General features: G+C 38.5%; 1 protein-coding gene across 1 annotated transcript in view; it reads right to left on the reverse strand.

Annotated features, from left to right (window-relative positions):
- LOC138033007 (adhesion G protein-coupled receptor L1-like) overlaps positions 1-12,500 on the reverse strand; it is a 27,295-nt gene that overhangs the window by 353 nt on the left and 14,442 nt on the right. Inside the window, exons 10-16 of the mRNA XM_068880741.1 lie at positions 11,374-11,477; positions 10,313-10,415; positions 9,001-9,150; positions 8,233-8,317; positions 6,610-6,676; positions 4,046-4,131; positions 2,275-2,404 (exon numbers count right to left, since the gene is read on the reverse strand). Of these exons, the coding sequence (XP_068736842.1) occupies positions 8,279-8,317; positions 9,001-9,150; positions 10,313-10,415; positions 11,374-11,477 (396 nt within the window). The 3' untranslated portion in view covers positions 2,275-2,404; positions 4,046-4,131; positions 6,610-6,676; positions 8,233-8,278. The remainder of the gene's footprint in view (positions 1-2,274; positions 2,405-4,045; positions 4,132-6,609; positions 6,677-8,232; positions 8,318-9,000; positions 9,151-10,312; positions 10,416-11,373; positions 11,478-12,500) is intronic.

Below are 12,500 nucleotides of genomic sequence, written 5' to 3' on the forward strand. Positions count from 1 at the left end.
TGAACCGACAGGCTTTTCGACCGTTTGTTTTCGTTGTGGAAATTCGCATGCCTATTGCAGCGATCTGATTGGACGAATTTCAGCTTTGGCGGGTTTTTTTCATATGAAAATGTTCCACAGCTTGCAATGCCTTTCGTTTAGAGGTGGGCCTTTAAGTCAGCTTAATCATGTAATCGGTTTCGCCGTTTTTACTTGATGAACGAAAAAGGAGTAAGAGAGTCTGCCCGGACTAGTTTGCAATCTGTGGCGACAGGCAATCTCTAGAGTTAATATTTTAAAGTGCACCTAACCCCAAAATATAATTGTAGCTTGAATAAATCTCCATACTGTGTGAAGTTAATTGGGGAAAGAATTTTCGATTTGGGTGAATTCTCGATTTTCTATGTCTAGTAGAAGTTGACAACCATTTGGTTCAAGTCCGCGACCTGGGGCGAGTCGAGCTGTGACGTAGAAAGGAAAACCGCGTGAGAGTGCTTCCGGTGTTGTTTAATATTTTCACAGCATTCTTCTGTTAGCTTTTGGAATTCTTTTCTTTTAACAGCACTGAATGAAAAACACACACTCCAAAATCGTCCGTCCTAAGCCATTATTGGAATTGTCAAGGTTTTGTTCATCGCCCAGATCAGCTGAACGAACAAAATCTTCACGCTTTGAATGTTCGGAACATGGCACTGAAGATTGCGATGGTGCCATTTCGCTCGCTTCAGTCGAACAAAATCGACCCTTTCTTCCTTCTTTTCTTGGCTTCTTACGATCGTCGTTGTAGAATGGCAACTTATGAAGAGAAATACCTTCTTTTAAATTTCTCACGTTGTTGCAACCAGCAGCAATACATCTCTTTGGCATTTTCTGGACTACAACAGTGGACCATATGCGAACTATGTGAACTTTGTCAACACACTCGTTCTCCTTTCTACGTCATAGCAACTACTAGCCCCAATCCTCCCGTTACTCGGACTTGAACCAAGATGGCTGCCATTTAGGTGCGATTTTTCAAACTTTGAGGGGCCATAAAAGATACTAGATTTGAGCAAATCTAATAATTTTTTTCACCAATGTACTATAAAAATATGGTAAATCATTTACTCCAATTAAAATATGGGGGGTTAGGTGCACTTTAAGGACGGTGCAATCGCTATTGCGCATACGTTCTGCGCATCTTAAGATGACTAGGGTTTCCTATTGGTGGTGCTTACGAATACAGGGATATTTTGCGCGGTTTAAAAATTTGCGGAGAAAGGAGAGCTTAGCAAAAGCTCTTGTTATCAAAACAAATTGGGGTAAACCATGCATTTTTCAGAGATAATTAAGCTGTCAATTTGAAAGAGACCGCCATACATTGCGTAATGTTTAAAAAGCGAGCAGCTGTGTTTTGTCGGGGTTTCAAAACACGAGGCGTAGCCGAGTGCGTTTAGACTTGATAAAATACGTGCTGCGAGTTTTTTGAACGGCTTAAAAAACATTCCAAAAAGAGCGTGTCCCTCTGGATTCAAAATAATGGTTCAAATTGTGAGAGGTGAATATTAGCATACAAGAAAAACAAGCTATGCCTAATTAGTATTCTTTACATAAAGACTACTAACGAGGAGTGTTTTATCAGGATATAAAGCTCATACACGTGACGTTTTATCGATGTTTTGATAGGCTGTTAGGCTCATAAATTATTAATGAGTTTTTTTTAAATTTGTATTTTAAAGCTTTTTACGATATTGTCTATTAATTCTCTTTGAAAAATGCGTGGTTACCCCCAATTTTCTTTTTGGATTTCAATAATACTTGTTAAGAACTGCTTTTCCCGCATGTTCATAACTGCGAAACAATACCTTTGAATTAGTAGGCCAGTCCTTGAGGAGGAGTTCATCAAGAGCAGCCTCTATTTCCAGTAATTCCTTGAGTCAACCCTTTCCTGAGTAAATTTATTTTCAGGAGCAGGTTTTTCCCGCGAAAAGTATTATATTTCCCTTGACGCTGAGATAGCTTTGTTTTGATTGGCTTTTACAACAGTGGGCGTGCTGAATCTCCCAAGGGAGATTGGCTTCTGCAACAGCGTTCTATAAATAAATCTACTCTGGAGAATATTGACTCCTTGGCCAAGTATGGAAGATAAAGGTTTTTCTTTGATGAAGTCCTGATTTAAGGCAACAGAAAAAAAAAAACGAAAAGCAGAGCTCGGATAAAAGACGAGATGCAAAGTCACATTGGGAAAAAAAGAGCTTATCAGAGTTATCCCGAAGGGAAAGCACAGACAAATATACTATGAATGAATGTTTGTACCTGAAAAGAATTAAGAATAGTAAAAATATATTGGAAAACCAAGCCTGCTGTGGTACTGACGGTTAGAACTCCAAACATCCATGTAAATCCTAGCAGCGGAGATAGAACTGCGCATGCTTTAAGGCTCTGCCTAGAAAGCCAAAGTACATAAATTCAAAGGAAGAATTTACAGTATTTGAGAAAATTAACCTAAAATATATGCTTTTTTTTTCATCTAAAACATTTTCTTGTTTAACTGGCTCTAGTCGTTCGAAGAAAGGACAGCGCAATCCACTGGGTAAATAATTAATCCATGGATAACTCACTTTGTTTTGCTATTAAAAGTTTAACCACTGGATAGTAAAAGAAACCCATAAGAGTTGAAAACGTGTAACGGTCCCTTGTGTGCTGGGAACCAAGCTTCTGATTATTTAATTTGCTAAGTACCTTATTTGGAACAACTAGAGCGAGGGGTTTCCAAATATGGTACTTAGCACTGAAACATTCAACCAATCAGATCGCACTGAATATTCGGAAGCTGTGAACGCGCATTACACGTTTCAACCCTTATGGGTTTCTGATAGCAATTAATCCGGTGGATAATGCTATCCACCTTTGAACAACCGAGGCCTGACGAATAATGATAACAAATAACTACCATCATCTTCAGCATCATGATAATTTGATAAGTATGCGAACCTAGACTTCAGATGAAAACGATATGGAACGCATTGACAAAAGTTATCCTCGTAGTGATAGGAGCAGTGAGATAAATGCCGCTTAAATTGCCCTGTTATTAAAGGGGCTAGGTCACGCAATTTTAGGCAATTTCAGCACTGATCGAATGGGTCATAGAATTAACTAAAATATCTAAATAACTGTTCAAAACTATAGACGAACTCTAACAAAAACACAGGGAAGCCATGAAGGGACACGGATGGACAAAACTGAGAGGCTTGAAATGGATTGAATTTGGGTAAATTTGAAAAACGTCGGCCTACCTTTTTTCAAATTTATATCAGTCTATATCAAAATGTCATTTACACAGCTGGAAAATCATTCTCAGTTGTTATGTGACCGTGATTTTGCAAATGAAAGACTCTTGCTCTACCAATTTGACGTTTCGAGCTCATAATTAACAAAATGAAACAAAATTACCTAAAATAGCGTGACCTAGCCCCTTTACAGTCATCAGGACATACGATTCAACATCGGGGTACTGCAGATTTAGATGTTACCGTCCATCTGAAGTTATAACGACCAGATGAGCAGGATACAGACCAAACTGGTTATTAGCTCAGAGACAGTGAATAATAATGTTAATCTAATAATAATAATAATAATAATAATAATAATAATAATAATAATAATGTGACGATCATTACGATGACCACGACAATTTTAATGATAATGAGAATAGCAATAAAATGTTGTTCTTGACTGTAATTATTTAAATTAGATTTTAAAATTTGTTCTTGTGTCAGGGATCAGCTCTTGTTATCCTAAATAATACTGAGTTAACTGTTGAGAAGGATTTCCTGTTTCCATTGGTTGCTGTTAGGAGATTGGACCCGAGGCTAGAGTATTATGGGATGTAAAGCGAGAGGAACACGAGTTGAAGTTGTTGAAGACATTAAAACGTTGAGTTTATATGAACCGGTGTCGTCGTCTCTTCCATGCAATAACAGTAGCTGAGGCAGGCAGCTAAATAACAGCTTGTACCGGCGTAAGCCGCAATGTGTTGAAGATAACGGTCATGAAATTAATAGAGTGGCGTAAAATTACATCTTACCTAATAGTGTTCGTATCAGTGGTACCAGGCATATCTTTCAACTTCAAAATCTCCACAACTACACATGATAGGATTGCTAAATTGAACTAAAGTCACCAGAAAACTAGTAATTACAGGCAACGCTTGGCAAATGCACATAATAGAATAACAAAAAGTGTAAATGAATTGCCATAGTCAAGAGTTCATCAACCAAGAATAAGAATCTGGTATCCGGTTTGACTTCATCAGCATCAAAAAAGTGTCCATTTTTCTAATTGAGCGTTTTCACATGACGTCACGGTGGCCATGTTCGTGTTCCAAAGCAAAGAAATGGCGTCCATGTTGGTGTACCAAACTAATCCTCCGGGAATTGAACTCTATTTTTTTTCAAATAGTTCAAATACTTTTTTTCGTGAGTGAAAATGCACCATAACTAAGTTTTCGCGGTAAAGTAGACCTAATCAGCTAACTCAATGTTTGTACCCAATTCAAATCTCCCCTTTAAAAAATTGTTTGTGTTCCCTTGTCTACGAAATTACTTTCAAACTTTTTCCCAGCTTTTCGATCCCTAAAATTGTTTATACTTCTTTGTTCCCTAGGTTACTTTGTCATTGTTCGCATGTTCCCCAGTTCAAATAAGCCATGTTACCTTGTTCCCCGAAACCCCTGGGAGGTTTTGACATTCAACACAAATTGCCCCTTTGAGTCCAAGCATTTGCTGCTTATCTCCGACAGTAGGTAAGGGTAAAGGTCAACGTTATTTTAGCTCAGGATAAGTGGAACTGTTTAGCCTTTGGACGCATTATTTAGGGAAACTTTGTGACGTAATTGCCACGATTGATACGAAACAGCAAGGGGACACATCGTGTCGCTTATAGAAATCGTCTTGCGAATATTCGTTACCTTTTTCTGGACAGATCTGGGGAGACGATGCCCTTCTTGTAAGTTTAATTTTTCTGCGCTTTTGTGAATGCAGACATGTCCAAGACGGAATTGGGATACTACTGTCAGGGATCCGGGATGTATTTTTATTTGAGCTTGTCAGTATTAGTTAATCTAAAGGTAATTCATTGTTTTTAACCAAGCAGCTTGGAAGCTTATGCGTTCATGTCTTTTGAAAACTTTCTTGTTATAGACATTGCATTACTTCGAAAAGACAACATTCATTTAGGAAAATTCGTCTTTAAGTTGTGTTTTTGGAAAGCTTGTTCCATTTTCGTAACATTTTGGTGTAAACAGAGCATTGTCCTCAAAGAAATTATTTGCTATTCACTTTTTGTTTTCGCTACTTTGAACTTTGCCTTGTACGATTTTGGATTAGCTATAATTAATTGCACTCCTCTCCATTTCCATCAATCTATCATCTACCTAATCACTAGTAAGTCACCGATTTTCTGGACCATCACTTATCAACTGTCTTTGTCAGAGACTGGGAATTTGACCCTCAACCAACAGACCATTCTATAGTTCTGTGCTCAGTTACCAGGCCTTTGAATAAAAGTGAGGCTGGAGGTGACCTTACTTTGATACAAAACCTCGCAGCTTTTCTTACGTAAATAGAAACTCGTTAGAGTTATAGCAATATGATTTATGTAAGAAAAGCAATGAGGTTTGTATTAAAGCAACTGTCAACTCCAGTTTCGTTTTTATTCAAAGGCCTGGTAACAGCACAGAACTGTAAAATGGGCTATTGTCAGTGTTTAGGATCCTTTCTGGTTCATCTTTCATTATAATTATCTTTAATGTTCATCTTCTACTTGTGAAATTGGGATGGCATATATATGACTTCATCATCGTCATTCATTCATAGCTTATTTAGACATTTAATTATTTATTTGTTTATTTATTCATTTAACAGCTGTGGTTACAGGGGGTAAGAAAAGGATATGAAAAAAGGAGAGTAAGGTATTTCTGTTAGTATCTTGTACTTCTTTTTCGTTACACATCTCTTACATGTGATGTGATCATTGGATACAGAAAATTTGTTGCCATCATGAGCCACTATGTAGTATTGTACAAATTATTTTGCCAGTTCCTTGACTTATAATTTCAACACAACAATATTTGGTAATGGTAGCCTTTATGAAAGTATTGCAAGGCAAATAATCATTGGTGAATTTTCCAGTTGAACTTAAATGTCATCCCCCTGTGAACAAAAGAAGCTGTTTTGTGTTATCTCTCCCAGGGGTTTTGGGGAACAAGTGAACATGGCTAAATTGAACTGGGGAACAGGGCAACAAATAGATAATATCTTAGGGAACAAGAGAACATACATGTAAACTATCTTAGTTAGGGATGAAAAAACTGAGAACAAGATTGGAATTAATTTTGGGAACAATTAAGGAAACCCAAGGAATTTTTAAAGGGAACAAGGAAACAAAGACTTTCTTTCAACCCCCTTTCCCCCTCCCCACCCATCCTGGGAGATCCTCGTTACTGACCCCAAGGTATCAATGAAGGAAATGAAAGCTTGGGATGATGTTTCATGGGACGTTGGAACTCAGATTAAGCACTCGTCCTCCTTGGATGATTAAAATTGTTGTTATTATGAAAGTTGAATTTTTGTCGTAAACAAATTTACTCACCAAACAGGCAACCAGCACTGGTCCAACAAAGGCCCACACAAATCCATACGAGAATGAAAACCAACAACTAGAAAACAGGAACATCACACCAGATTAAACTCAATTCATGTCAATTTGAGGACTTAAGCTTTGTCTTTTTGGACAGCCTCTTCTTTCAACTGCTTCGAAAAGTAAGAAGATAGTAAATGTAACCTCTCGCTTTCCGCGTTTGACTGGATTTCGTTTAGTAGCGTTATGGATACCGGTGCAGATGTAATTTGAATTCGTACTGTGCACAGGGCTGAGGTCACCTGCGCGCATGACATGGTAATCTCAGTGTATAAATTGTCCACTCGTTTTGGTCATAGTTCATATAGATGGATTGCTTGTGAAACCCCTAAAACGTTAAAGCGAGAACGGTGCTGTTGCACGTAATGTTAACCATGCACAATCTTCATTTGTCCTCTGTTCACAACTCGTTCGAATGATTTCACCGGAAACAGCCTACGGCTAATAATAACAATCATAAACTTTATTTAAGTGTAAACTGCATTTGGCGACGGGTACAAATTGCGGCCAGTCTGTACAGAAATCAAAGCAACTGTATTCGTAGGCAACAAGTATCGCTTCCATTCCCGTGAACTGAAAGTATTCCTCTTATCATAACTATAATCATTTCCCTGTTTGCTTTACATTTTTTAGCCTAATCTATGCTTAATAAAGTTATCTAGTATATTTTATTGTTTCACTGTTTAGTAGTTTTATCTATGATTTGACATGTATACTTCTGTTAAGACTTCTTATATTAATGATTTAGGGAGCCTATCTCTTATAAGTCCTGTGGTTTCCCTTGGGCTTCCTCGCCATTAGCTTTTTAATGTTTTAAGCACTTTGTTCTCTGTATTGATGCTAAACAATAAAATTGAACTTGAACTAGGTACCTGGAGAGAACCCTCTCAAAGCAGAGTAGAGAACTAACAAACCGGATATATTCGTTCTTCTTGATTTGGAATCAGCAAAAAAATAATTAAGTTTTCTCTTTCTGATAATATAGACCACTTGACGCCTTTTTAATGAAGAGTAGCCCAGAGAGATATTTAACAATTATTCCATGAGCGCGCGCTAGATACGAGATGGTAAATAGCCAACGAGTCGCGTAGCGCCGAGTTGGCTATAACCAGTCTCATATCCAACAATTCCGAATGGAATAATTGTTTTATCAAGTTCCTTAAACTCGAAAAGTTTGGAAGTACGAAATATGAGCGAAAAAAGCAAGAAAATCCGAGCGAAATCGAAAAAACTTGATGAAGATGTGATGTTGGGTAATACCTTTCAGGCTCATCACTAAAACATTTTTTTCCTTTTCGCGTGCTTCTAAACGTCGGAATCGATGCAAACTTTCCACAAAAAGGTTTTCTTTCCTTTTTTTTTTTTTTTTTTTGCTTCATTCAGAGAGAAATTTCGCTTTCCAGCGGGAAAAAAAAAGCTTAGCAACGCTTAGCGCAATCAATTGCCATATAAGGTCAACTGAACTAAGGTATATGAGCTGATAACCGAGATTTAGTGAACCAAGAGCACGAGAAATGCATTAACCTAAGTTGAAAATTGTCATCCGTAAGGTTTTACATTTTCTATGTCACTTACACATCTTCTCGCATGCTAGTGTTCATACTTCCGTGGATCAGAGTATTTACAGCAACAGCGCAAGTAACCAGAAGAGTTGGAAATCCTGAAAAGGGAAAACGGAAGAAAATTAACGAAAATCTCTCATGGAATCACAATTGTGAAGTTTCATTGAAATCCAGAAGTGCAAATAATGACGTGCATTCTGAATTCTTCATCATAAAACGAACTGTTTACAACTGGTTGTTTGGTGGGGCAAGGACTTATATTTGGCTACTCTTGGCACAAGAAATTTAAGCGATGTTATGGTCTGTATTTCAATATACAAGTCGGGTAAAAATGCATGGAGGAGAGTCGCAAGGGGGACTCTTCGTAACGCTTAACAAAACCAGAGTGCACCTAATACCACCGCACATTTCTGGCCTTCAGTACCATGAATCTTTCAGTGTGTACTCTAAAGCTCTGTTCTGTTTAGACTTGAAGGGCTAGCCCATTTATGGTTTGATGTTGGAACCTACTGCACAGGATTGCCTAATGGGGCTCTGCCTACAGAGCCAATGTAGTGGGATGTACATAGTTTTATAATACACAGTTTGCTGTGATCGGTCACTTACGCCAATGACCATGAATTGTCCATTCGGTAAAACCGACGAACGGGAAACAACATGGAAGACACGACTTGTCTTTTCAACTTGGGACAAATCCATTGTTAAGGAATAGGAAAAAGAACAACGCGAGGTTCTAGAATACTCGTTGAAACAACCATTAGATGTATTATTGTATTATTACCCCAAGCAAATCCATAAAATACTTTCTGCTTGTGTTCACGTTGAATACATTGACAACTTTCAAGTATAGCATAACTCCTTCCATGACCATCCACCCAAACGCAACGAGATAAAAGTAATTAATCGCGATGGCAACAGATAGACACAAAGTCTGACAAGAGAGAAAAAAAAAAGGAAAAAAAAATTAAACACGGCAGTACGAGTTGAATTTCAACTACCCCTGACTTCAAGTCAATCACTTTTTCCTTTTTTTCAGGGGAAGTCGCGTTAAATTCACTCAGTTTTAAAAGTGAAATTAACAAAGTTATATATGAAAAATTGTGGTCAGTTGTTTGCATTTCAAGGGCCAGTTGCTCCGAAAAGCGTGATTGGTGCTAACCATTTGTTCAGTGCTATCAAAACCATTAGGTTTACATGGTATCTAACATTGGTTAGCGCTAACTATGCTTCCCGGCAGCAACCCTAGCCAGCCTATTAAAAGGCATGAAGGTACCCCTGAGATAACAGCAAAAAAAAAAACTATTTTGAAATGCAGTTATTTATTTATGTACTATTTATTTATTTATTTACTATTTATGTGTGTATACCTCAGTCTCGCAAGAAGGGCTGTGGGTGAAATAACTGCTTAGTTTACTAAGTTTTATGCCGCATTAAAGACGAAATTTTGGGCAGACTTAAACCTACCATTACCCTGCGTGGCGTTAGTTCCTTTGCGATCGATGCGTTTTCTGGCCGCGAGAGAATTGGGGCTAAACTCTTGCCCTATGTTAAGTGCGTACAGAGGGCTGAGAGGTTTGCAGTGGAACGCTTGTTTCGCTGGCTAAACATTGTAAGCAATTGGAATATGTAATTTCTGACGGTTGAGCGTGCGAATAAGGCAGAAATTTATATTTCTACGGCACGGAAACAGAAGGGTATGGGTACCATTGGTGTAATGCATGATGGGTATCATGCTGTCTATGAAGTGTTAGCTCGTCACGTGGTGAGCCGTTCTAGGCCTGCATCAGTCTCTTTAACTTTTGTGTTTTTTTTTTATATATCGTTATTGTTCTGTAACAAGAAACTCTTTAAACCCCTGAGGGTTTGTGGCACTGCATTGGTTCGGGTAATACCTTCCCAATTTTTTTCCTCAAATGGGTTTTTTTTTATTTTTCGTGTCCGGCAGTGTCACAGGTAATCGGGTAATCGGTTAGTTAGATTGTTCATGGCAGCCGCCAGTGCGAGGCCGAAAGAAACAAAAATAAACTTAAGGGATTGCATTTGTCTGTGTAGTGAATTTGAAGCATCAGGCCTTCAAATATCGGGAACGTTACCTTTTGCTCTATGGCAGTTATACCAGTCAAAAATACCACCTGAGCTATAGCCAGACAAACCACCATATTCAAGCGTATATGGGTCTGCATCGATTTTACATTCCTTGCCAAAAAATAGAGGACACAAGTTAGTACAGGCTAATAATCATTTTTATCTGTGTTTCACGAGGGTATCCAAAGCCATTATAGGCACCGATCTCTGATCTTGAACTGGTACACTGATGCAACCGTCAGTTCTTCCAGCATGTGAAATTTAATGCTTTAATGCTAATTAGCTAGTGCATGTGCATTGACACAACCAAAGCAAAGAATCGGCTTTTGCAAACTCGATTCCATCCAATCTCGTCCCCAAAGTCCGCTTTTCTTTTGCTCAGCACCAAGAACACTCTGGCCGCTTCTAAAGCAGGAAGTCCGCAAATCGTGGACTTCCGGATCGTCTACACACGTTCAGAAATTTGTGCTTGTCAACGGTTACAAAAATGGACCTTCACTACGACTGCGCATAAATTGGAAGTGGCCAGCGTCCGTGCTTTTGGTGCTGACCAAAAGAAATGCAGACTCTTGGGACGAGATTGGATTCCATATAACTCATCTAACTCGCCTACAACTGTGCGCGAATATACTATAATCACGCTGATACTTTAAAAAACATTTTGGACGGAGCTACTCTCAATAATAATCATCACAGCATACTAACGGTCATCTCGTTTTTCGATTGAAATAGAGAGCATGACATCACTAGCAATTGCATGATTCCATTTATACAAGTTAAGTAAAGTATTAAATCCTGAGGATCTTTTGATGGCTACGAGCACGGCAATAATACTTTACACAACGCGAAACATTTGCTAGTTTTATTAGCAAACCTGAGAGTGTTTTTCCTTGTCTGAAAAATGATTAGAGAGTCCTACTTATTTTGTTGGTTATTTTATTTAAAAACATTTCCTTCTATAAATTTATTTTGATTATTTTCTGACCCTCTTCTCTTCGTAACGAGGGGCCATGATCATGGCACGTGATTTCAGGCCATCTCATCGGTTACAAAAATATTGATGACTTACAGAAGGAAGAGGTAAACCGATATGGAGATAACCTCTCCAAGGAGCGAGAAGGATGTTCCGACGTACGTGACTATCTCCAATGCAAATTTATCGTTACTTGGTATCTATATATGAGAAAATCAAAAAGACAAGAATTACAAAGAGTGATGATGACGATGATGATGAAGATGACGATGACGATGGTGATGACGAGGATGACGATAATGACGATGACGATGGTGAGACGATGACGATGACGATGACGATGAACATGAAGATGTCAGATGACGGTGACGATGGTGAGACGATGACGATGACGGTGATGACTATGAAAATGAAGACGATGATGACGGTGACGATTTTGATGACGATGACGTTGATGACGATGAAGCAATTGATGACGATGATGACTATGAAAATGATGACGATGATGACGGTGACGATGTTGATGACGATGACGTTGATCACGATGAAGAAATTGATGACGATGATGACGATGGCGATGACGATGACGATGACGATGACGATGGTAATGACGATAACGATGGTGATGACAATGATGATGACGATAATGATAATGGTTTTAGTTATTTGCTGTTCAAATCAATCCCTTTAGCTCCAGATTTTTTTAAAGTGAGTTGCTTCAAGTACATCGATGCTTGTTCCATTATTCTTGTCTTCTCGACCCTTTCAGGAGCCCTTGACTACCCTGTTTGTGTTTTAAATGTTCTTGTATTGGCCCAAAAAAATGCCTTTTGGCGTGCTTTTGTTCAGCACTGGCTGGACTTTATGAATCTATTTAAATAAAGCGACCTACTAGTAGGAGTTTCCAATTTTCAAATCAATTTAAAATCAAATTAAATGTCAGCTTTTTCAGTAGCATCAAGAGAACCAGCAACGGCTTCCTTAGTTTGAAGCCAACATGATGCACCCTCCACTGCCCCAAATCCCTGCTTAATCAACAACGAGAGGGTTAATTAGAAAGGCTCAAATCCGGCTCTGACCACTAGTTACAATGGCGACTTAAAGGTCTATGACGGCGACGTCGACGAAAACGTCTCGTCAAAAATCACCTCTTTCGCGATTATTCCGTCTCGTTCACGTCACACAATGTGGATGAAGTATCCTGGTATATATGCAAGCCATTT

The sequence above is a fragment of the Montipora capricornis genome, chromosome 14 (assembly GCF_036669925.1).
Source record: "Montipora capricornis isolate CH-2021 chromosome 14, ASM3666992v2, whole genome shotgun sequence".
NCBI lineage: Eukaryota > Metazoa > Cnidaria > Anthozoa > Scleractinia > Acroporidae > Montipora > Montipora capricornis.